Source organism: Haliotis rufescens, unplaced genomic scaffold (genome assembly GCF_023055435.1).
Source record: "Haliotis rufescens isolate VD_foot unplaced genomic scaffold, xgHalRufe1.0.p SCAF_2, whole genome shotgun sequence".
Classification (NCBI taxonomy): Eukaryota; Metazoa; Mollusca; class Gastropoda; order Lepetellida; family Haliotidae; genus Haliotis; species Haliotis rufescens.
The window spans coordinates 47,718,825-47,743,577 of NW_025963890.1; the positions used below are offsets into that span (position 1 = coordinate 47,718,825).

A 24,753-nucleotide genomic window follows, 5' to 3' on the forward strand; every position below is an offset into this window, starting at 1 on the left:
GGGAATAGTTTGACCGTAGCCCTGGTAAAATGTATTTAGATACACGTATAAAACGATCTGTTCATGCATATACAGTATTTGACTGAAGTTTTATCTTTATTCATACCTATTACAGTCAGAAGGAATGGGTGCATAGTCAGAAAGAAATGCGAACATTAGTGACTTGTAGTGTAACCACGGAGTTCCAGATAATTTTTGTCATTAAACAGTATATCAAATGACTCGCCACGGGTCTGGGTAGTCCTGTGGGTACCCGGGTCCTACTTCGTACCCACCCGACACGAGTACCCGAGTTACCAGTCCCAGCCCTAATACATGGGACCTAAAAATGTTCAGGAATCACAACTGGACCAAACTTTAGTCACACCTTTCATGTAGCAGGTGTTGAACAAAACTTTATCTCCCCGGCTGTGCTCCTTTACTATAAATGTCCACAACCTCCTCCACTTTGAACCTTCCATTTGGAGCTGCCAGGCTGATCTGTTATTGTCTGTGGGAAGCAGCACTGGAGCCACCCATGCCTTCACTTTAGGATCTGAAGTGAAGACTCATCTTCATAGACGCGACTTAACCTAGACCTGAAATCACTTTCATATTCTCAAGCTGACATTTAGTTCATGTTTAATTGCATTTATGCAACTACAATGTTTTGTGTATGATCATCACTTGCTGTAACTAATGGAGATTGATAGCTCGGATCAATACAAACACAGAGTCATCAGTCTGCTGTGTCAGAGCATGTCACTGTCCAAGGCTGTCTCTGCATGCAACCTTGTCATGCAGCACAAGCAGCTTATGATGCCAGCCTTTCGTCCTTGTACACTGTCCCCACACACACACAACTTGCACTCCACGGCCAAGGTAGTTGACTTAGCAATGGATTTTTGGCGAAAGAAGGAAGTAAATTTGTTCTTTTTTGGTAAGATGCTATGATGGTAGATATTAATGATGATCCTATGGTCATTGAGAGTGGCTGCTTTAAATATGTTAATATATTTACCCCCTAACTCTATAAGTTTTGACTGTTATGACAATTATGCATTTGTTATGGTTGCATCAAGATGTCATAACACAGGTCTGTTGACCGTTGTAACATGGAGGTTGGTGTGTTCCATGATGTATGCCGAAGTTTGAATACTTGATCAAAGGAAACAGATAGTATATGTTGTGTCTCTTCGTCTGCAATGGCTATCGGCTGGTCAATGAGTTCATGTGCAAATGAAAAAATCATCTATAATATCTTGTACCCTCTGCTAATGCAGGAAAAATATTGGACACTTGCCTACGAGACCAAAGATATCCTTTGGATAATTGTTTTTTTAACAGCATATGTTCGTCATTATTAGGAAAGTGCTGAAAAGGGGTTATTTCGGAAATAAACAAGACTTGGAATAATGAGTTGTTAGTTAGACTTGTGCTCATGTCTGATGCAAGTTCCTCCCATGTTGTGTATTGTGTTGCAGAGAAGGCAGCAGACTCTCTGACCCCAGGCCAGGAAGTGAGGCCCAGCGGATACTCCGAGTATTTGGAGTCCCACCGAGACAAGCCATGGGAGTCCGTGGCGGAAGTTCCTGTCTCTGGACTTGGCTTGCAGATGGGGTACGGCCTGGCAGGGAAGGGGACCTTGGAAGGTAGCATGTACGACTATGATACTCCATATGACGCTGGAGGTAACAGGAAACACGACTTCATCGATGCCACACATCTAGCTAATCTGAAGAAGAATGTCACAAATGTGGAGTTTGGCCGAGGTGACTTGGACCTGGGAGGTAGCATCCAGTATGGCAGTGGTAGCAGGCAGGATGGTCTTCAGTACAAGAATAGCTTGTCTGACAAGGAGGCTGATCTAGTCTCCATGAGTAATGATCTGTGTATTGAACCAAATTCAGTTTTGACATTGAGAGCTTCAGGAGAGGCGGAGAAGGAGCACTGGAACAATTCGGATCAGGGCATTATGCATGGTGATAATGATATTGATAATTCTATGTATTCCAAACATAATGGCGTAGTAGTTAATGACAACTTCCAGAACTCGACTAAAGGCTTGGTGGCTTCCCAGGTGACAGCAGTGCAGACTGACGCCTTGACACCAAGAACTGAGAGAGAACTCGATTCCGTACCGTTTCCAAAATCTGACATCATTGTTGTTGGACATGGAAACTCTGAGGTTAATGTTATAGCTAATTTCCATGAACATAATTCAATACCCATTGGTTCTCAACCACATGCCCCCTATCAGCATTCTGCGCCCTATGCAAGGCTTGAGTGTGTGCCAACAAGACAGAGTCAGGCAGACCCTGTGCAGAAGGATTCCAACGGCAAACCAACAGATAAGCCAACTGGCATGCAGATTCCTGATAATGTAAATGGGACACAATCAGGTCAAGGTCATTTCCAGTCCACAGGGGGAACAACTGTGGGGTTTGACAGTGTTAGTGGTGATATTGATGAAGATGAAATCGATCAGTATCTCAATGACTCATTGGACTCGTCTGACTCCAAGCAACAAAACCAGCCAAGTGCTGTTGTAAATACTGATGAGCTGAGTGCTCAGCATGGAATAACAAAACAGGTTATTCAAAATCCAGACATTGTGCTCGACATCGGAAGAAGTGAAAACTTCATGCATGATCAAAAGGGCAATGTGCAATATTCTGCTCCACCAGGAGCTGGTGACATGGCAAACGTTCCTTCGCAGATCCCTCGGTCAGAGGGGACGGATGTGACAGGGAACCAGAATCAAGTCTGTGAATCACTGAATAGTAAACAGTTGCAAAGTGCATACAACGGTTCTGATGTGTTGCCACAGACTGAATGTCAAGGTCAGGTGACAGTTTCAAATCTTGTTCCCACTCTTCAAAACAACTCCAGAGTTTCGTCTGATTCCAGGGCAGAACAAGGTTCCTTTGGAAATCAGAACTCTACATCAGAAGAATCATCTTTAAGTGATGTTGGGAGAACTGGCAGTGCTGGTGGGTCTCCAGAGGCCAACTCCAGCCCCACCGAGCAGGGCAGTCCCCCCATTGTCGGGGTAGGAGCCAGACCTAAAGATCCATCCGCTATTAAAAAGAATCGCCCTAATAGTTTATTAGGACTTTCAAAAATCAATATGGATTCTCCATATAATATTGTCCATGAGGTTTCTGAAACTTCTGAATCTGTAGCTCAAATGGCTGAAGGACATTTGCAACCAGAGTCATCACAGAGTGGTGACATGGTTGCTAGTGAGGTGACGGGGCCTGCCCCTGGCAGTGGGAGTCAGTATGGAGGTAGTTTCTCGCAGCCTCCTGGAGGACTGGTTGGGGAGGATCCTGCTCCTGGCAGTGAACACAAGCAACTGACAAACTTTGAGATCCGCCAACAGATAGAGCAGGAGCAGAGACAGAGGATGGACAGGATGCCGGCCGAGCAACACAATAACCAGCTAAACCAACAAGATGGACATCCTGATGATGGGAGGATGGAGGGGGAGACTAGTGAAGATGAGGTGGTTGGAGAGGTGACTGCCCTTGCTGGAGCTGGGGAGACGATGGACGACATGCCGATAATGAGGCGGGGTGAGGAGCAGCTTGTCCAGCCAGGGCTCAACGTACAGGCAGGTAAGTGGCCCTGTTATTGCCTTGACACATGCTCTTAGGATTAATTACTTAGCTCTGTGGCTTTATTGTTAATAACAGCAGATTTGTTTCTGTATGTGGATACATAAGTACAGTTGTAGGATACCTGTTGATACAGTTGGTTGTTTCCAGGTATGCCTGCCCGGCCCCACTCCTGGAGTCCAGGATCAGGTCAGATAGCCCCCCCTGGCAAGCTAAGGCGCCCCACCAGTCTGAATCTGCCCCCTCGGGGAGAGCTGGCTATGCCCGGAGACCGATCCCCAGACACGAGTGGGCGGATGCGGGGCATTGGCATGATGCAGGAGGAAATCCCCGAGGAGGAGACTGCAGAGCAGTCAGGTAAGTACACAGTCCACGGTTGTCATGGAAAATATGTAAACATTGTTACAAATAAGAGAGTATTATAGGTTCCTTGATGTTATCCCCCATATTTGGATATGGGGATCTCCTATTTTTGTCTGAAAACAATGTTAATATTGTAACATTCCTGACAACAATTTGTTAACATGTGATATAATTTCATCAATTTTCATTAACAGAAAAAAAGTAACAAAAATGGCATTATTGTATATAAGTCGACTATTCCTTCTGAATGGCACTCCTTGTTCATGTGTATGTACCGACAGGTCAGCATCTGATTGTATGTTGTGCTTGCAGTGGGGGAAGAGTACAGTGAAGGGGACGAGGGGCTCATGGAGGCTTCTGGGGTAACAGAGGAGGAGGGTTCTCTACCCATGTCCAGTGAGCCTCCCCCGCCCTCCATCATCCACTCCAACCTGGGTCGGGTTGCCCCCACCTGGGTGCCGGACCACGAGGCACCAAACTGTATGCAGTGCCTGTCCAAATTCACCTTCACCAAGAGGCGGCATCACTGCAGAGCCTGTGGCAAGGTCAGTTAGGTCACTGTGAGGAGTCGAGAAGCAAGCCAGGTCAACTCACGTTTCCATCCATCTTATCATAGTCCATATGATCATAGTAAATTAGGCAGATAATTGTGCCAAGATACAGATTTACGCTAGTTGAGTCAGAAGTGTTTTGCATTGGCTGAGTAGGCGAAAATTGTTTTAATACTTTGTTAGACCGATACCAAGTCAGTTACATGATCATATTGTAGGAGAATTCTGTGTAACGACCTTTCTAATCAAAAAACAAATTGTTTAACATTTATGTTTGTGAAGCTACGAGTTATTAACCATCATATGTGCAGCCTAGTTTCTTCTGACTAGGTCTGTAGTTTCTGTGTGATGTCTTCCAAAATAGGTAGCAATTAATAAAAGCATATCCGCTGATGAGGTAGAACATCTTAGTCTCCGGGGCAAGACTCGTGTCTCTTTTCACCTGTTATATTGATGTGTAGGTGTATGCAGTGGTTGTCTGTTCTGCAGGTGTTCTGCTCTACATGCTGCAGCCAGAAGAGTGCTCTGGCCTACATGGACTTGAAGGAGGCCCGGGTGTGTCAGCAGTGTCATCAGCTTCTGCAGTCAGGTGAGACACAGTACCAGGACAGACAGACAAGGAACCTCAAAGACAGATGGACTTACAGATGGACAGACAAGGAACCTCCAGGACAGTCAGGGGACCACCAGGACAGATGGACAGACAGACAAGGAACCTCCAGGACAGACAGGGAACCACCAGGACAGACAGGGAACCACCAGAATAGACAGACGGACAGACAAGGAACTTCCAGGACAAACAGGGAACCACCAGGACAAACAGGGAACCACCAGGACAGACAGGGAACCACCAGAACAGACAGACAGGGAACCCCCAGTACAGACAGACAGACAAGAAACCTCCAGGACAGACAGGGAACCTCCAAGACAGACAGACAGACAAGAAACCTCCAGGACAGACAGGGAACCTCCAAGACAGACAGACAGACAAGAAACCTCCAGGACAGACAGGGAACCACCAGTACAGACAGACAGACAAGAAACCTCCAGGACAGACAGGGAACCTCCAAGACAGACAGAGAGACGGACAGGGAACCTCCAGGACAGACAGACAGACAATGAACCTCCAGGACAGACAGACAGACAATGAACCTCCAGGACAGACAGGGAACCACCAGGACAGACGGACAATGAACCTCCAGGACAGACAGACAACCATCACGATGGACAGACAGTTGTACCACCAGGACAATCAAGCAGCAGGACGTACAGTCAACCACTCAACAATCAACTACCAGGACAGACAGACAATCAACTACCAGGACAGACAGACAATCAACTACCAGGACAGACAGACAATCAACTACCAGGACAGCCAGTCAACTATCACGATTGACAGACAGTTCTACCAACAGGACAATCAACCAGCAGGACGTACGATCAACCACTCGACTATCAACGATCAGGACACACAAACTGTGAGATAGACTCAGGACATGGTGTGTTCATTTTGACAGCAAAGTGGGGTTGCCAATGAAGAGGAGGATGAAGAAGGAGGACACTGTATCACAGCCTCTTTCCTAGAGAGTTTTTCACCTAACTTTGACTAATGCCTCTATAGACACACAACACCCTCACCACTACCATCTCCTTGATGGTCACTGATCGTTCAAGCTTCCTGATAAACCTGGAGAAGGCCTCTCAACTCATATCCTCCTCTGTCAGTCACATGTGGGCGGGGCACTGTCAGACCACCTGTCTATCTTCTTTGATTGACATCTAGTGAGCATGTTCCTAGACTACTGCATCTTCAGCTTTCTCGCATGTGTCGGTGCCTAATCCAGTGTTTGTGTGTGTCGGCCCTTATAACAATGAAACTATACAAACTTGTCTGGCCATATTTTGAGAAAACATATAGAAATAGTGCAAAAGTAATATTCCCTTCCTGTAACTACTTCCAGAAAAAGAAAGAGAAAAAAACTTTTTTGTGGGGAGGTAAGACTTGAAACTAGGGTTTCATTGTGGAACATGCCAATGAAGTTGATAACTAATAGTTTCTGTAAATAATATGGGACCATTGTCAAACTTGTGCCTTTATTGGATTGGTGGTTGCTCCAAATGCTTGCATGTGATTGGCTTGCTGTCATCATGTGATCACGTGTGGCGGCTGGCTCATCCTGCTTTCTGCTTGGTGTTCCCAGCTGATTGGTCGCCGACCGGTGGTTCGTCTCGCCGGAGCCCCAACCCCAATAACCCCAGCGAATACTGCTCTACTATTCCACCTCAGCAGCAGGCTAATGCACGTGCCCCCCTGCCCACTGTTTTGGTACCGGTGGGCGTCCTTAAACGAGAGGGTGAGTTGTAGCCATGCTGGTGCCTTCAGTCTCAACTCATCAACAGATTTATCCAGATGTTCGATTGTTTGCTCATGTTAATAGAACTTTCAAGCCAAATCAATAAACACACATATCAATAATTTTAATGGTGGATGTTCTTGTTTTGTTTACTGTGAAACAGTGTTTCAGTTTGTTGCCCACTTCATTATAGCTCTTCTCCAACATGCATAGAATCAGGATGTATACGGTGTTTATCCTGAGAAGCGTGTGTTATGTACCCAGCTCTCCAATCACCCCTAGTTTCGGCTTCCTCCATCATCTCTTCTGTTGATTCAGTTGCACTCGTTTCACTCTGTTCTTCATCACACGATTAATACAGTTCGGGAATTTTTCGACTACCATTTTTACTTCCCTTTTGCATTTTAGTATCTGGTCTCAAAATTGTTTAAGTGATGTTTTCATTCATTTTATGTGTTTTTTTATAGTTTGAATGGCTTAATTGTTCCTTTTCACCTTATTTGTGTTTTCTATGATTTGTGTTGAATGTTGCTGTGGCCTGGTAGCTAGCTAGATAGTGACTTGCATGCTGTCTGTGGGTGTCGCTCTGGTCCAATTTTTCTCCCACTCCTTGTGTAGGGAGCCAGCGAAGAGCGGAGCCTAAACAAGTGATGTTCTCGGATGGGATTCGGCCAGGCGGAGATTTGACAGAGCTGGATGGGTCTAGTGAAGCTCGACTTCCCCCCCGGCGGACGGGACGACTTCAGAAGAAGGTGGAGAAGGCACAAGGTGAAATTTATCAAAATGTGGCTTTTGTGTAGGATTATGCATGTTCTTGCCTTGTCATATTTTGAGATTGAACAATCTCTTTGTTACCTTTGAAGTGAGGAGGGATCAGTTTTAATACTTTCTGTCAATGATTTATCAGTGATGATGTGAAAGTATAATTACGTAATCAAAACAGTGAATTGATAAATTTGAAGTGTCTTACAGAGATGCTTTAACATTACATTTGTGGCTACGATCTGGACAAGTATATTCTAGTAGTTCTTCTTCAGTCATAACAATCAGTCCTACCACAGTGGTACTTTGCTGGGTTTTTTCACTGCTTTCATTCTTATTGCTGCTGGTGTGACATATTTCTCTGTGTCTTTGTCCATGACACATGTGGCACTGACATGGGGATTCCGGGTGGGAATTGGTCCCAAACAACCTATGGCCGTCGTACAATTGGGATTATGGGTGGGAATTGGTCCCCAGCAACCTATGCTGGTTGTACTGTGGGGATTTCGGGTGGGAATTGGTCCCAAGCAACCTATGGCCTCGTACAATTGGGATTATGGGTGGGAATTGGTCCCCAGCAACCTATGCTGGTTGTACTGTGGGGATTCCGGGTGGGAATTGGTCCCAAGCAACCTATGGCCCTCATACAATTGGGATTCAGGGTGGGAATTGGTCCCCAGCAACCTATGCTGGTTGCACTGTGGGGATTCCGGGTGTTCATTGGTCCCCAACAACCTATGCTGGTTGTACTGTGGGGATTCCGGGTGATCCAGACTTGCTTATTTGCAGGCCATACATAATACAGCTGGAAATTATGCTGAATATAGCTGTCAACACAGCACTTGACACAGCGTTGAACATCCAACACCGCTCACGTTAGGATTGTTATATCACATTTGGTTACAAGGCTTACATCATAACAAATTCTGTTGTTGTGTGTTTGATGTTCACGTTTGATATTGACCCATAGTGGTGCATAGGAATGGGTTGGAGGAGAGTATATAGGAATGGGTGGGGGAAGGGGATATGGGAATGGGTGGGAGAAGGGGATATGGGAATGGGTGGGAGGAGGGGGATATAGGAATGGGTGGGAGGAGAGTATATAGGAATGGGTGGGGGAAGGGGATATGGGAATGGGTTGGTAGAAGGGGATATGGGAATGGGTGGGAGGAGGGGGATATAGGAATGGGTGGGAGGAGAGTATATAGGAATGGGTGGGAGAAGGGGATATGGGAATGGGTGGGAGAAGGGGATAAAGGAATTGGTGGTCGAAGGGGGATGTAGGAATGGATGGGAGGAGGGAGATGTAGGAATGGATGGGAGGAGGGTATGGTATATAGGAATGGGTGGGAGGAGGGGATATAGGAATGGGTGGGAGGAGGATATATAGCAATTGGTTTGGAGGAGGGGATATGGGAATGGGTGGGGGAAGGGGGATTTAGGAATTGATGGTAGGAGGGTATGGTATATAGGAATGGGTGGGAGAAGGGGGATATAGGAATGGGTGGGGGAAGGGCATATAGGAATGGTTTGGAGAAGAGGATATAGGAATGGGTGGGAGAAGGGGATATAGGAATGGGTGGGGGAAGGGGGATATAGGAATGGGGAGATATAGGAACGGTTGTGGGGAGGGGGATGTAGGAATAGATGGGAGGATGGGGATGTAGGAATAGATGGGAGGAGGGAGATGTAGGAATGGATGGGAGGAGGGTATGGTATATAGGAATGGGTGGGAGGAGGGGATATAGGAATGGGTGGGGGATGGGCATATAGGAATGGTTTGGAGGAGAGGATATAGGAATGGGTGGGGGAAGGGGGATATAGGAATGGGTGGGAGGAGGGGGATGTAGGAATAGATGGGAGGAGGGAGATGTAGGAATGGATGGGAGGAGGGTATGGTATATAGGAATGGGTGGGAGGAGGGGATATAGGAATGGGTGGGAGAAGGGGTGGGGGAAGGGCATATAGGAATGGTTTAGAGGAGGGGATATAGGAATGGGTGGGGGAAGGGGGATATAGGAATGGGTGGGAGAAGGGGGATGTAGGAATAGATGGGAGGAGGGAGATGTAGGAATGGATGGGAGGAGGGTATGGTATATAGGAATGGGTGGGAGGAGGGGATATAGGAAGGGGTGGGGGAAGGGCATATAGGAATGGTTTAGAGGAGGGGATATAGGAATGGGTGGGGGAAGGGGGATATAGGAATGGGTGGGAGAAGGGGGATGTAGGAATAGATGGGAGGAGGGAGATGTAGGAATGGATGGGAGGAGGGTATGGTATATAGGAATGGGTGGGAGGAGGGGATATAGGAATGGGTGGGAGAAGGGGTGGGGGAAGGGCATATAGGAATGGTTTAGAGGAGGGGATATAGGAATGGGTGGGGGAAGGGGGATATAGGAATGGGTGGGAGAAGGGGGATGTAGGAATAGATGGGAGGAGGGAGATGTAGGAATGGATGGGAGGAGGGTATGGTATATAGGAATGGGTGGGAGGAGGGGATATAGGAAGGGGTGGGGGAAGGGCATATAGGAATGGTTTAGAGGAGGGGATATAGGAATGGGTGGGGGAAGGGGGATATAGGAATGGGTGGGAGAAGGGGGATGTAGGAATAGATGGGAGGAGGGAGATGTAGGAATGGATGGGAGGAGGGTATGGTATATAGGAATGGGTGGGAGGAGGGGATATAGGAATTGGTGGGATAAGGGGGATATAGGAAGGGGTGGGGGAAGGGCATATAGGAATGGTTTAGAGGAGGGGATATAGGAATGGGTGGGGGAAGGGGGATATAGGAATGGGGAGATATAGGAATGGGTGGGAGAAGGAGATATAGGAATGGGTTGGCGAAGGGGGATATAGGAATGGGTGGGAGAAGGAGATATAGGAATGGGTGGGAGAAGGGGGATATAGGAATGGATAGGAGGAGGGGGATGTAGGAATGGATGGGAGAAGGGGGATGTAGGAAGTGGTTGGAGGATATGGTTAAGGGCATCAGTTGGCAAGAAGCAATCAGTATATGAGTGGTGTCATTGGCTCTTTTTGTCCCAGGCAGTGCTTGTGGTCTCGGCCTTGAGCATTGCACTCAATGGAACATATGATCGGTGGAGGAAATGATTATTTCAAGCTAGTATTCGTATAATTAATGGAGGATTAATAAATATATTTGGAATTTAATGAATTTTATAGATTTCTTTTGTGTAAAAAGCATGTTATTTGTTACTTGAGAGAAAAAATTGTCATTTCTTTTGTAAATTATAGAATATTTGTTCTTAGTGATGTTGTAACCATGGCAACAGGATGAGCCATGTTTGGATCATCTGTCGATTTGTTTGAGCAGCAAATCATTTGACAAATCTTCTGTTTGTAATCTCTAACACTGATAGTGATGTGTTATGTTAGGTGGACAATCCTCACCCAAGACCAGGAGGCTGAGAGGAAGTGAGAATGCGAGGAACAGGTGCTTTATCCCAGAAGATGGTCTGCCCCCACTGTACTCTCTCACAGATGCAGGAGGTGAGACTAGCTGCAGTAGAGTGCTAACTGACTCATTCGCCTTGATAGCCTTCTTGACTAGCTCCAGTAGATTGGTTGATGTTTAGCCTGGCTGTTGCATTAAAAGAATCCATTCTTTCTTTTGCAGATGTCAGTCTGGAAGATAACTATGACCCAGACAAGCATTTGCCACAGATTAAAAGTAAGGACAGATACTTTGAAATCCACATTAATCATTATATTAATGGACCAAATATTTTAGGGGTTTCGAATAAAATGAAGTATGTTGAATATTGTTTGAATGGGAGAAAGGTTTTGCAGGGACAAGTGATTTCAGTGAGTGAATGGTGTTTTATACCTCCAACTATATTCCTGTGTTCAAAAAGTATTGGAAGTCTGTGCCAAAGACACTTCAGTAGCATCTGTAACACAAGTGATGTTTTTCACAACTTTTAGCATCATATGATGATGTATAAACAACAGAAAGCTTTACATTTTGTGCCCATGTGCATGGTGTTAAAGCCATCTTTTCTTGTCTTGTTTCCAGATGACGAAGCTGAACCCATCATATTTGCAATCAACAGCAACCTGCAGGTGCTTGTCAAGATCCTCATGTGTAAGTAGCATTTAGCCACTTTTCACTTCTTCCTTACAAGCATGGCTTTGCGCCATCAGTTGTACTTGTCAAAGTCTATGTGAATTTTGACCGCCAGAGCGTCATACCAAAAGACGTTAAAAGATGGTACTTGTTGTTACCCTGTCTGGCGCTTGGCATTAAGGGGCTAAAACAAGGACTGGTCTGCTCGGAGTCAGTATACTGGGTCTGAGTGGGGTATTTATGTTAAACTGCGGCATAGTATCTCAGTGAGCTAGCACTATAAATCTGCATCAGTTTGGACTAGTACAAGCAGCCCCCCACACACACATACACGTGCATGTACGTCACTATATAAGTGCAATAATCTTGGACGCAACGTTTAACCCCATTTCACCTCACCACCTATATGAATGTTTTTGGCAGAACTCATTTATAACAGAATGGATTTTTTTTGGGTTGTAACAATACAGTCTATGTGTAACTTATGTTTAGATGGTATCTAGTGGTCAAGTGGATAGAGCATTTGCCCAGAGAGCGGAAGGTTTGGTGGTTCGATCCCCACCACTAATCACTTCTTCCTTACAAACATGGCTATTAGTTGTACTTGTCAAAGTCTGTATGATTTTTTGGGCAAAGCTCATTTATAACAGAATGGATTTTTTGTGGGTTGTAACAATAAAACAAGGACTGGTCTGCACAGAGTCAGTATGCTGTGTCCACGAAGGATAACCATTATAAACTGCAACATGGAGTCTCAGTGGGCTAGCACTATAATATCAGCTTAAGTCTGGCCTACTACAAGCAGCCATACACATACACACGTGCATTCAAAAGACCTGTGAAGATCCAGGGTAGATATGGTCTTCAGCAACCCATGCTTGCCGTGAAAGGTGACTATGCTTGTCATAAGAGGCGACTAACGGCATCAGGTGGTCAGGCTCGCTGACTTGGTTGATGCATGTCATCGACCCCAATTGGGTGGATCGATGCTCATGATGTCCTTCACTGGATTATCTGGTCCAGACTCGATTATTTTCAGACCGCCGTCATATAGCTGGAATATTGCTAAACAACAAATAAACAAACAACTAGCATGCAATAACTGCAATAACCTTGAACACAATGTTAAACCCCATTTCACCTCACCACTTTCTACTCCCGTGGACTTGGTCTGAAAACTCGCCCGATATCCCGGATGTTTTCTTGGACTCATGATCAAGGTCACCAAGTTCCAATGTTTGTATGTAAATGACGTAGTGAGAACTGAAGACAGTTTGACAGAATTTAAACAAATTAGAATGCTGGTTTGGACAAATTCCTGAAGCTATTTAGCTTTAGCAAACTAAACACAGGATTTATTCCTTCACTCGGCTAATTGTTGAATGTTGAGAAATGTTAGTATGGATACTGGAATGTTGATGCGATGTTAGTGACTTGTTGCCATGGGTACAGTGGACTGTTGCGTGAACCGTGAATGCTGGTCCTTCACGACGCGTGGCCTGTGCACCGTGGGTCAGGACGAGATTGTCATCATCCTGGAGTGTTTCCCTGACGAGAGCCGACCTGCCAGGGACATCTTCTGCCACTTTGCCACCATGTACGAGGAGGCCGGGAAAGGTGGGTACACTGGCAGACATTTCTATACAAACCATGTACGAGGAGGCCGGGAAAGGTGGGTACACTGGCAGACATTTCTATACAAACCATGTACGAGGGGGCCGGGAAAGATGGGTATATTGCAGGCATTTCTACATACACCATGTACAAGAAGGCCGGGAAAGATGGGTACACTGGCAGACATTTCTATACAAACCATGTACGAGGAGGCCGGGAAAGATGGGTACACTGGCAGACATTTCTATACAAACCATGTACGAGGAGGCAGGGAAAGGTGGGTACACTGGCAGACATTTCTATATACGCCATGTACGAGGAGGCCGGGAAAGATGGGTATATTGCAGGCATTTCTATATACACCATGTACGAGGAGGCCGGGAAAGATTGGTATATTGCAGGCATTTATATATACACCATGTACGAGAAGGCCGGGAAAGATGGGTATATTGCAGGCATTTCTATACAAACCATGTACGAGGAGGCAGGGAAAGGTGGGAACACTGGCAGACATTTCTATATACGCCATGTACGAGGAAGCCGGGAAAGATGGGTATATTGCAGGCATTTCTATATACACCATGTACGAGAAGGCCTGGAAAGATGGGTATATTGCAGGCATTTCTATATACACCATGTACGAGAAGGCCTGGAAAGATGGGTATATTGCAGGCATTTCTATATACACCATGTATGAGGAGGCCGGGAAAGATGGGTATATTGCAGGCATTTCTATACAAACCATGTACAAGGAGGCCGGGAAAGGTGGGTGCACTGGCAGACATTTCTATACACACCATGTACGAGGAGGCCGGGGAAATGGGTATATTGCAGACATTTCTATATACACCATGTACAAGGGAAAGATGGGTATATTGCAGACATTTCTATACACACCACAGACGAGGAGGCCGGGAAAGGTGGGTATATGGCAGACATTTCTATATACACCATGTAAGAGGAGGCCGTGAAAGATGGGTATATTGCAGGCATTTCTATACAAACCATGTACAAGGAGGCCGGGAAAGGTGGGTGCACTGGCAGACATTTCTATATACACCACGTAAGAGGAGGCCGGGAAAGATGGGTATATTGCAGACATTTCTATACACACCACAGACGAGGAGGCCGGGAAAGGTGGGTACACTGGCAGACATTTCTATATACACCATGTACAAGGGAAAGATGGGTATATTGCAGACATTTCTATACACACCACAGACGAGGAGGCCGGGAAAGGTGGGTACACTGGCAGACATTTCTATATACACCACGTAAGAGGAGGCCGGGAAAGATGGGTATATTGCAGACATTTCTATACACACCACAGACGAGGAGGCCGGGAAAGGTGGGTATATGGCAGACATTTCTATATACACCACGTAAGAGGAGGCCGGGAAAGATGGGTATATTGCAGACATTTCTAGATGAGCTTTAAGCATTTGTCAAGAATTTCATCATAAAGGTACAGGCTAGTGACAGTGACTACAGTACAACGGTACAAGTTCACAGCATACCCTGGTTGTTGTTAACAGACAGTACAGCCTAGTGACAATATCCAAGTGTATCACTAGTGTCAGCACAAAAATCTTGCCCCAGTAATTGTCATGCAGCATGACAGTGTTGTAGATGGCGTTCTGCTACTTGCTGCCACTAATCCCCATCTGCTTGCTACAGGTAACACTGTGTCAGACATGGGGCACACAATCTTCAACCAGAGTTTCCTGGACAGTCGAGACCACGGAGGCTTCCTCTACCTGCGACCAACTTTCCAGTGTCTGCAGAAGCTGCTGCTGCCATCACCACCACATCTGTTTGGCGTCCTGCTACAGAAGTGGGAGACGCCCTGGGCCAAAGTGTTCCCCCTACGACTCCTGCTCCGACTGGGGGCTGAATACAGATGTAAGCACTGCTCTATTGCTGTACTGACTTCAATTTTATTTTGCATTTATGGAGGTATAAACATAAAAAGCGGTCTGCACAAAATCGGTTGTTATATATAAGTAAGTCAATGCCAGTGACATCATTCAGCCCAAAATTGTTTGGTTAGCCAATCAAATGCCACGGAGTCACTTGCTGTTTTTTTTATATTGAAATGAACTAATTTGAATTAACAGTTTATTATATTTACATGGAAGAATTGCAGGTGGTGAGAGTCACCTGGCACATCTAAAGGTCCACCATGTGTATTTAGTCTTTAATTCAATCCACAGACTACCCCTGCCCTCTGGTGAGTATCCGCAACCGCAAGCCAGTGTTCTTCGAGATTGGCCACACCATCATGAACCTGCTGGCCGACTTCCGGAACTACCAGTACATGCTGCCACAGATTCGAGGGGTCCACATACACATGGAGGACAAGAAGACCGTCATCAACTTCCCTCGCAACAGATACGATGAGGTGAGCTACATAACATATTACCCTTCAGCCATGTGAACGAGTAAAGCTGATTGTGGTTTCAAGGTAGTGTTGTTTCACTCAGGAAACTTGCAATAAATAAAGAAAGCCTCCCAAAAGGGTATGGTCTGTAGACATGAGATGAATAATTGTCAGACCAGTGCAATAAAGAAAAAAGAAAAATCAAGTCGGGTCACCTTGCCATCTGGGCCCTGTTTGACATCGCGATCTTTTCGCTAAGATGATCGTAACTCCCATGCCTCAACATTGACCTGCGACAGCGCTAAGATGATCGTAACTCCCATGATTTAGCATTGCTCTGTGACAGCGCGAAGACGATCGTAATTCCCATGCTTTAACATTGCTCTGTGACAGCGCGAAGACGATCATAACTGCCATGATTTAGTATAGACCTATGACAGCGCTAAAATGATCGTAACTGCCATGCTTTTTAGCATAGCCCTATGACAGCGCTAAGATGATCGTTACTGCCATGCGTTAGCATAGCCCTATGACAGCGCTAAGATGATCGTTACTGCCATGCATTAGCATAGACCTATGACAGCGCAAAGATTGCCTTGTGGATTAAGGCCATGATGTCTCTTTTTGCTGCAGCTGATGAAGATGGTGAACAGCAGTAATGAGCATGTGATGGCCCTGGGCTCCAGCTTCAGTGCGGATGCGGACTCCCACCTGGTGTGTATTCAGAACGACGAGGGCAACTATCAAACACAGGCCATCAACATCCAGAACAAACCTCGCAAAGGTCAGTTTTCATTCCTCCAACTGTCCACGACCTCCACCATTGTGACCTATGACCTATGACCCTGTAGGAACTTATATCCACTGTATCACACCCTGTTTAATCATCACGGTGCTGTTGTACAGAGCGATCGTAGCACTAAGGTGATCATATCTCCCATACTTTAACATAGACTTACATACTACAGCCGTAGGGCTAAGGTTGTTATGTACAACAGCACTCACAGCTTTAACCTTTTATGGTTGTGTTGTAATAATTTTTGCTGCCACACATTGTTAACCAGGTTTATCATAGTGTTGTCAATGTAATAAACCAAATTGTCATTAGAAAGCAAACCTTGTCTTTGCAGTGACTGGTGCTAGTTTTGTGGTGTTTAATGGTGCACTGAAGACAAGCTCAGGACTACGAGCAAAGTCGAGCATAGTAGAGGACGGCCTGATGGTGCAGATCCTGCCAGAATGTATGGTGGCAGTGAAACAGGCCATCAAAGACATGACAGACTACACCATCGGCTGTGGCAGCGCCACAATTGACAAGCCGGAGGAGGTGGTGGTCCTTCAATGGGTGGACGACGACAAGAATACCAATGTTGGGTAGGTGGACCATGACAAGATCACAAATGTCAGGACAAGATCGCCAATATTGTTGTTGTTGTTGTTTTTGTTGTTGTTGTTGTTGTTGTTGTTGTTGTTGTTATACTCACAGTCTCCATCCTCATGTTATTTTGTCTGTTAATCCACCTTCAGTGTGAAGAGTCCTATTGACAAGATGTCCCTCGATGGAGTCGAGAGTATCCACATCCACAACTCCACCGACTACGTAGGGGAGCACCGCGCCATCCGTTGGACAGATGTCTTCTTCATCCAGAACGAGGACAGTGGAGCACGCTGGGAGCCGGTGGACCTGAGTCGACTGGCGGAAACGCTAGCATCAGCGACGTGCATCTGCCTCACACAACACCTGGACCGATTGAAGGAGGCAGGGACCATCAAGATAGGACTCCGGGTCACGCTGGACACAGAACAGGTGGGTGCAGCACACTTTGGTAGACTTCGGGTATGATTTGGACGTAAAGGTTTCATGTTTTGTGTACAATTTTGGAAATTACTGTCATGTTGATAACATATAAATTCTGCAAAAATAACCATATTTTTTAAAGCTATTTCTCATGAGTGATTTCTGAGGCCTTTCCTGCATCGTTGTTCTGATTGATGACAAACCTGATCCGCCTTGACCCGCTTCTTTGAAATTATTGACGCTGTAGAATTATCCACTGTTGATTATCCCCTGCCACGAAGTTGAAGGGGGATATAGGAATGGGTGCGGTCCGTCCATCACGTTTCATTTCTGGAGCAGAACTCAATTACTATGAGAGATATCTTAACCAAACTTGGCACATTGATAGGTCTAGTGGTGAACTGGCAATTGTAGTTTGGGAATTTTAAAAAAATATTTTTCGTGTTTCCATAGCAATGACTTTGACTTTGACTGGAAATGGCAGTTGTGCTCATTTCCGGACGGCTAATGCCTTACACACAACCGGACATGTCTTATTGGTGGGGGATATGAGTATTTCATGCTTGTTATGTTAGGTCAGCAGTATGTGTGCGACTCCTACATTACTTTTGGTGACCGCCTCCGTGATATCGTGGTAGAGCGTCCAACCGGAGAGTGGAAGGTCCGGGGTTCGATCCCCGGCCGTGTCATACCAAAAGACGCTAAAAGATGGTACTTGTTGTTACCCTGTCTGGCGCTCGGCATTAAGGGGTTAAAAGTCAGTATACTCGGGAGTCAGTATACTCGGGAGTCAGTATACTGTGTCTGAGTGGGGTATTCATGTTAAACTGGGGCATGGTATCTCAGTGAGCTAGCACTATAAATCGGCATCAGTCCGGACTAGTACAAGCAGCCACACAAACACACATGTACATGCACGTCGCTATATAAGTGCAATAATCTTGGAGGCGACATTAAACCCCATTTCACGTCACCTCACTTTTGGTTTTCCTACCACATTCAGTAGACATGCTATGTATCACTGTTCAGTGTACAAGGCATCATTATGAAGTATGGAATGATAATTTCCTTAGCTGTTTCTCACACTCAGATATGTTTTGGGGGGAACAAATCAATAAATCCAATAGAAATTCAGTCCTCTAAAGAGACTGAAGTGGCCTGATTTGTATACTTGCAGGTTGGGTACGAGATTGGATCCAATGGCGAGAAGCTGGCCGACTTCTACATGAACGACCTTGACAGTGGTCTGATTCCGGTGATTCATGGAGCAGTGTCACAGAGTCAGGACGGTCCTATTGTCCTAGAGCTTGTATTCTATGTCCTAGAGTGACTACACTGAACAATTACAGGTTGATTTTAGCTGCTTCCTGCCATGAACAAAAATATTCAAATCCATGCTCATTGCAAGTGCTTCTAAAGATGATATGAAGATTAGAAATGAGATACTACAGTATGGTATATTTGATCATCTTATAGTGGGCAACAGATATATTTTAAGATGAAGCACATTTGATGTAGACTTCATTGCCCTGTGTACAGAGTGGGGATTTGTGACACAGTTTTAATTTTTCAGTTACCTCTGAGAATGTATAGTCCTGTATGGTGTGTGAAGCCGCAACGTTGTGAATATTCCATTTTCTCTTTAATCATCCTCTCAGCACTAATAATGTTTTTTAATAAAACACAGTACACAAATCAGACCAGTAATATCAGTGATAGCCCATTGACAGTCGGGATGTGGATAAGACCGTTGTCCAAGAAATCAGAATTTGCTGTGCAGAGTTGCATACCTTACCCTACCAGGATCTGCAGGTCGTGGTACGAATCACTCTGATGATCCTTGGTTTGTCAGCACCATACCCATTCTTGCTTGATTTCACCCAAGTCGTAAGTGGTGATGATGTCACTTAGTGTTTTCCTCCCACAGTAAGCTGAAACTAAAGTCGCATTAAAACCAACTTACTAACTCTTACATTTTCATCAACCAATTTCCAAGTTTTGTTGTGGCTGGACTGTGGACTGACATTGTAGTGTAAATATTGCTCAGTTTTAACTGTAGATAATTTGTGTATATAGTGTTGAAACTCTATATGTATGATGCGGCCCATGTAATAATAGGAAATAAGTATTGGAAAATTCTCTCAAATAGACAAGGTTTTTTGTGAATATTGTGCATTATTGTTGTGTATTGTGTACGAAAACTGTTATATTTATTATATAGTGGGCAGATTGTTATAAACTCTGGAGAGAAATATATTATTGCAAAGACACAGATCTGTAAATGACATGTACAAATTTGTATCTACTATGTAAGTGTAGGTAGGTTGGCGTATGTAATCAGTGGTGTTCGTGGACAGAACGATGAGTCAGGACTCCAGCATGTCCAGGACCCCGTTCCACAAAGCGATCTTAGCGCTTAGGTGATCGTAACTCCCATACTTTAACATAGGTTTACGACTGTCATAGTGCTACTTTCGCTTTGAGGAACGGTACCCTGGACCTCAAACTTCAACATGTCACTGGATTCAATCTTTAATGCTCAGTATTTCTGTTGATGGCATTGTATGTGCCAGACTAACAGCCTCTCCAGACTGTGCTGTGATGGACCAGTTCATTGATGCAGTGCTTCAGGTTGACCCTTGGCTTTGTCTTTGCCCATGAGTGAACTGTGTGACACTCCCGTGTGAGGTGCATGGCTCTGGTCCATTACGGACACCAGGTCCATCGTTTTGAATGGAGTTACTTAACCTGAGTGGTGCCCTGAGCGGTGATCCTGGCTTCACCAGGCTACTACCTCACCTTCAGGTTGCCTCCTATGCTAGACCAGAGGAGGGGAAAACAACGATGCCAAGTGACAGGCTGTGAAAGGAAATAGGTTTAACTACCAAGAGCAAGGAGAAGGTTTGGGACAGCCCCGGTGTCTTATGTATTCATGCATCTGTTGGTCCCAGTGCCCATCTGTTGTTCCCAGTGCCCATCTGTTGGTCCCAGTGTCCTTTGTGTCCATCTGTTGGTCCCAGTGTCCATCTGTTGGTCCCTGTGTCCATCTGTTGGTCCCAGTGTCCATCTGTTGGTCCCTGTGTCCATCTGTTGGTCCCAGTGTCCTGTGTGTCCATCTTTTGGTCCCAGTGTCCATCTGTTGGTCCCAGTGTCCATCTGTTGGTCCCTGTGTCCATCTTTTGGTCCCAGTGTCCATCTGTTGGTCCCTGTGTCCATCTTTTGGTCCCAGTGTCCATCTTTTGGTCCCTGTGTCCATCTGTTGGTCCCAGTGTCCATCTGTTGGTCCCAGTGTCCATCTTTTGGTCCCAGTGTCCATCTGTTGGTCCCTGTGTCCATCTTTTGGTCCCAGTGTCCATCTGTTGGTCCCTGTGTCCATCTGTTGGTCCCAGTGTCCTGTGTGTCCATCTGTTGGTCCCAGTGTCCATCTGTTGGTCCCAGTGTCCATCTGTTGGTCCCAGTGTCCATCTGTTGGTCCCAGTGTCCATCTGTTGGTCCCTGTGTCCATCTTTTGGTCCCAGTGTCCATCTGTTGGTCCCTGTGTCCATCTGTTGGTCCCAGTGTCCTGTGTGTCCATCTGTTGGTCCCAGTGTCCATCTGTTGGTCCCAGTGTCCATCTGTTGGTCCCAGTGTCCTGTGTGTCCATCTGTTGGTCCCAGTGTCCATCTGTAGGTCCCTGTGTCCATCTGATGGTCCCAGTGTCCATCTGTTGGTTATGTGTGTCCATCTGTTGGTCCTAGTGTCATATGTGTCCATTTGTTGGTCCCTGTGTCATGTGTCCATCTGTCCATCTGTTGGTCCTAATGTCCTTTTTACTCAACTGTTTGTTCTAATGTTCTTTTTATCCATATGTTGGTCCTCTAAGTGTCCTTTGTGTCCATCTGTTGGTCCTCTAAGTGTCCTGGGTCCATCTGTTTGTCCTGTTTATCCATCTGTTGTTCCCATGGTCTTCTCATGCCCAAGCATGGTAGTGCGGTCACACTGGAGGGTGGGTCATGACAAAACGTGTTACTGTAAATATTGTATGTTAGTCTTGTATTTGTGAAGCTTTTAAAAAGCATTTCATCATCATCATCATCATCGTCATCATTACCTTGGGGGCGGTGGGCTGGCCTAGTGGGTGATGGGTTGTTTATCAAGCATTAAACAGGTTCAGTACTCCACAAAGGGGCTCAGTAGTACTGACCTTGCTCCAATACTGTTTTCAATAGCAGCTTCAATCCTACCCTCTCTCAAAATCCTCATCATCATCATCATAACCACTGCCCATCTTCAGTGTAGCACCATGCCATCATGTAGAGTAGACGTGTGATCGACAATTATTTCCAATCAATGCATGTAGATCCTTTACAGATCTTATTTCATAGGGCTTTATCGTGTTTGTTGTCAGTATATTGAGTTGCACCTGATCATCCTTTGTATGTTTGTGACAATAAGTTTGGGGTTTCCCCTGTAGGTCTACATGTGAGAAACTGTGTGTGATGTGTGAAAGTATGGTTCTCCAGGCTACTAGCTCAGACTCTGTGGACTGTTCAAATTTGTATCAAACAGGCAAGAAGATAGATCTTGTAACATAATGGTTAGAAAATATACCAAATAAGGCACAGGATATGTTGCATATTTAATGGCAATGAGATCAACAGTATTAAACTTGTAAAAGTTCCTTTGTGAAATAATTTGTATTGAATGTTAACCAAATTGTATGTTATATTACCATCAATAACATGAGTATGTCATTTCTTATCCACGAATAACTTTAATTCCCTACATGTCTTGGCATGTTTCATAATAGACTGGTTCTTTCTGGTTTGGAGAGAACCAGTTCAAGAGGTAGGTCTTTGTAACATGACACAATTGGTAGGAGATGGATGGAACTAACATCCTTCAGTGAGTGTTGCAGCTGTGACTTTTTCAGTGTATATCAATGTAGTTGGCGGAGCATCCCGATCCACATGATCCATACACCCCCAAAAAACTACAAATTCCCTAAGCATAAAACAATACATTTTCAAAAAAGAACTAATAATAATCGCACATTCCTTTAAGAGGTTGGTTTTCATGAGTAAGTCTGTATCTTGTATTTCTCCTCTTCCTTGAGAGTTATTTTTCAGTGTGTTTATGGTCTTCTGGACGCTTATCCTTACCTTCCCACACATCCGTTCATGTCACTCCCCCACAATCTGACTACACTCTGTCATGGAGTACTTCTATATCTGGACCTTACCCATAGCCTGACTACACTCCGTCACAGAGCACTTCTATGTCTGGACCTCCCCCACTACCTGACTACACTCCGTCACACAGCACTTCTATATCTGGACCTTACCCATAGCCTGACTACACTCTGTCACAGAGCACTTCTATATCTGGACCTCCCCCACTACCTGACTACACTCCGTCACACAGCACTTCTATATCTGGACCTCCCCCACTACCTGACTACACTCCGTCACACAGCACTTCTATATCTGGACCTCCCCCACAACCTGACTACACTCTGTCACAGAGCACTTCTATATCTGGACCTCCCCCACTACCTGACTACACTCCGTCACACAGCACTTCTATATCTGGACCTCCCCCACAACCTGACTACACTCTGTCACAGAGCACTTCTATGTCTGGACCTCCCCCACTACCTGACTACACTCCGTCACAGAGCACTTCTATATCTGGACCTTACCACTAACCTGACTACACTCCGTCACAGAGCACTTCTATATCTGGACCTTACCACTAACCTGACTACACTCTGTCATGGAGTACTTCTAAATCTGGACCTCCCCCACTACCTGACTACCAGTCTGTCATGGAGTATCTATATCTGGACCTCCCGACAACCGGACTACTCTGTCACAGAGCACTTCTATATCTGGACCTCCCCCACAACCTGACTACACTCCGTCACAGAGCACTTCTATATCTGGACCTCCCCCACTACCTGACTACACTCTGTCATGGAGTATCTATATCTGGACCTCCCCCACTACCTGACTACACTCTGTCATGGAGTATCTATATCTGGACCTCCCCCACAACCTGACTACACTCTGTCATGGAGTATCTATATCTGGACCTCCCCCACAACCTGACTACACTCTGTCATGGAGTATCTATATCTGGACCTCCCCCACTACCTGACTACACTCTGTCATGGAGTATCTATATCTGGACCTCCCCCACAACCTGACTACAACTCTGTCATGGAGTACTTCTATATCTGGACCTCCCCCACTACCTGACTACACTCCGTCACAGAGCACTTCTATATCTGGACCTCCCCCACAACCTGACTACACTCTGTCACAGAGCACTTCTATATCTGGACCTCCCCCACAACCTGACTACACTCTGTCACAGAGCACTTCTATGTCTGGACCTCCCCCACTACCTGACTACACTCTGTCACAGAGCACTTCTATATCTGGACCTCCCCCACAACCTGACTACAACTCTGTCATGGAGTACTTCTATATCTGGACCTCCCCCACTACCTGACTACACTCCGTCACAGAGCACTTCTATATCTGGACCTCCCCCACTACCTGACTACACTCCGTCACAGAGCACTTCTATATCTGGACCTCCCCCACAACCTGACTACACTCTGTCACAGAGCACTTCTATATCTGGACCTCCCCCACTACATGACTACACTCTGTCACAGAGCACTTCTATATCTGGACCTCCCCCACTACATGACTACACTCTGTCACAGAGCACTTCTATATCTGGACCTCCCCCACAACCTGACTACACTCTGTCATGGAGTACTGCTATATCTGGACCTCCCCCACTACACTCTGTCACAGAGCACTTCTATGTCTGGACCTGGTAACATGGTTGGATGTGTCAATCCTGTCATGTTGCACAGCAGGCAGTATTAGAAACTAACATGAGCACACTGCATCATCTCATAGCAGTCAAGACTTCCTTCAACCTTGCCACGATGTTTTTCTAGCATCAGAAATAAGATGCATTCACGTTGCCATCTCACCCATGGAAAAGATCCATTTGTACAGTAGTTCTTGTTCATCAGGGCCAGTAATTGTCTGACTTCTGGCCCACATTGCTAGTGACTTCTTTTGTCTTTATTCCGCAATGGGTAACCAACACTCAAGCTTATGAATGATGTTCTTAACTGACTTGACCCTGACCTTGTGAATCATAGGCTTGTCATTGAATGCTGTGATGGTTGGGTACATGTTATGTGCTGTCAAACAAGTGGCAGTTTGTTGTCTTTTGGCA

The 24,753-nt window shown here is 45.6% G+C and overlaps 1 protein-coding gene across 2 annotated transcripts in view; it reads left to right on the forward strand.

Moving 5' to 3' along the window:
• The window catches only part of LOC124142222, a 39,879-nt gene extending 16,521 nt beyond the window's left edge, over positions 1-23,358 (forward strand). Inside the window, exons 3-18 of one of the 2 annotated variants that reach the window (XM_046510562.2) lie at positions 1,464-3,599; positions 3,750-3,956; positions 4,275-4,507; positions 5,003-5,102; positions 6,715-6,867; positions 7,486-7,635; positions 11,026-11,139; positions 11,267-11,320; positions 11,666-11,734; positions 13,169-13,333; positions 15,008-15,232; positions 15,544-15,731; positions 16,344-16,494; positions 16,841-17,084; positions 17,238-17,517; positions 18,686-23,358. In XM_046510562.2, coding sequence (XP_046366518.2) covers positions 1,464-3,599; positions 3,750-3,956; positions 4,275-4,507; positions 5,003-5,102; positions 6,715-6,867; positions 7,486-7,635; positions 11,026-11,139; positions 11,267-11,320; positions 11,666-11,734; positions 13,169-13,333; positions 15,008-15,232; positions 15,544-15,731; positions 16,344-16,494; positions 16,841-17,084; positions 17,238-17,517; positions 18,686-18,838 — 4,622 coding nt within the window. In that variant the 3' untranslated portion in view covers positions 18,839-23,358. The remainder of the gene's footprint in view (positions 1-1,463; positions 3,600-3,749; positions 3,957-4,274; positions 4,508-5,002; positions 5,103-6,714; positions 6,868-7,485; positions 7,636-11,025; positions 11,140-11,266; positions 11,321-11,665; positions 11,735-13,168; positions 13,334-15,007; positions 15,233-15,543; positions 15,732-16,343; positions 16,495-16,840; positions 17,085-17,237; positions 17,518-18,685) is intronic. The other variant, XM_046510563.2, reaches the window with a different exon arrangement.
• Positions 23,359-24,753: the final 1,395 nt, after the last annotated feature.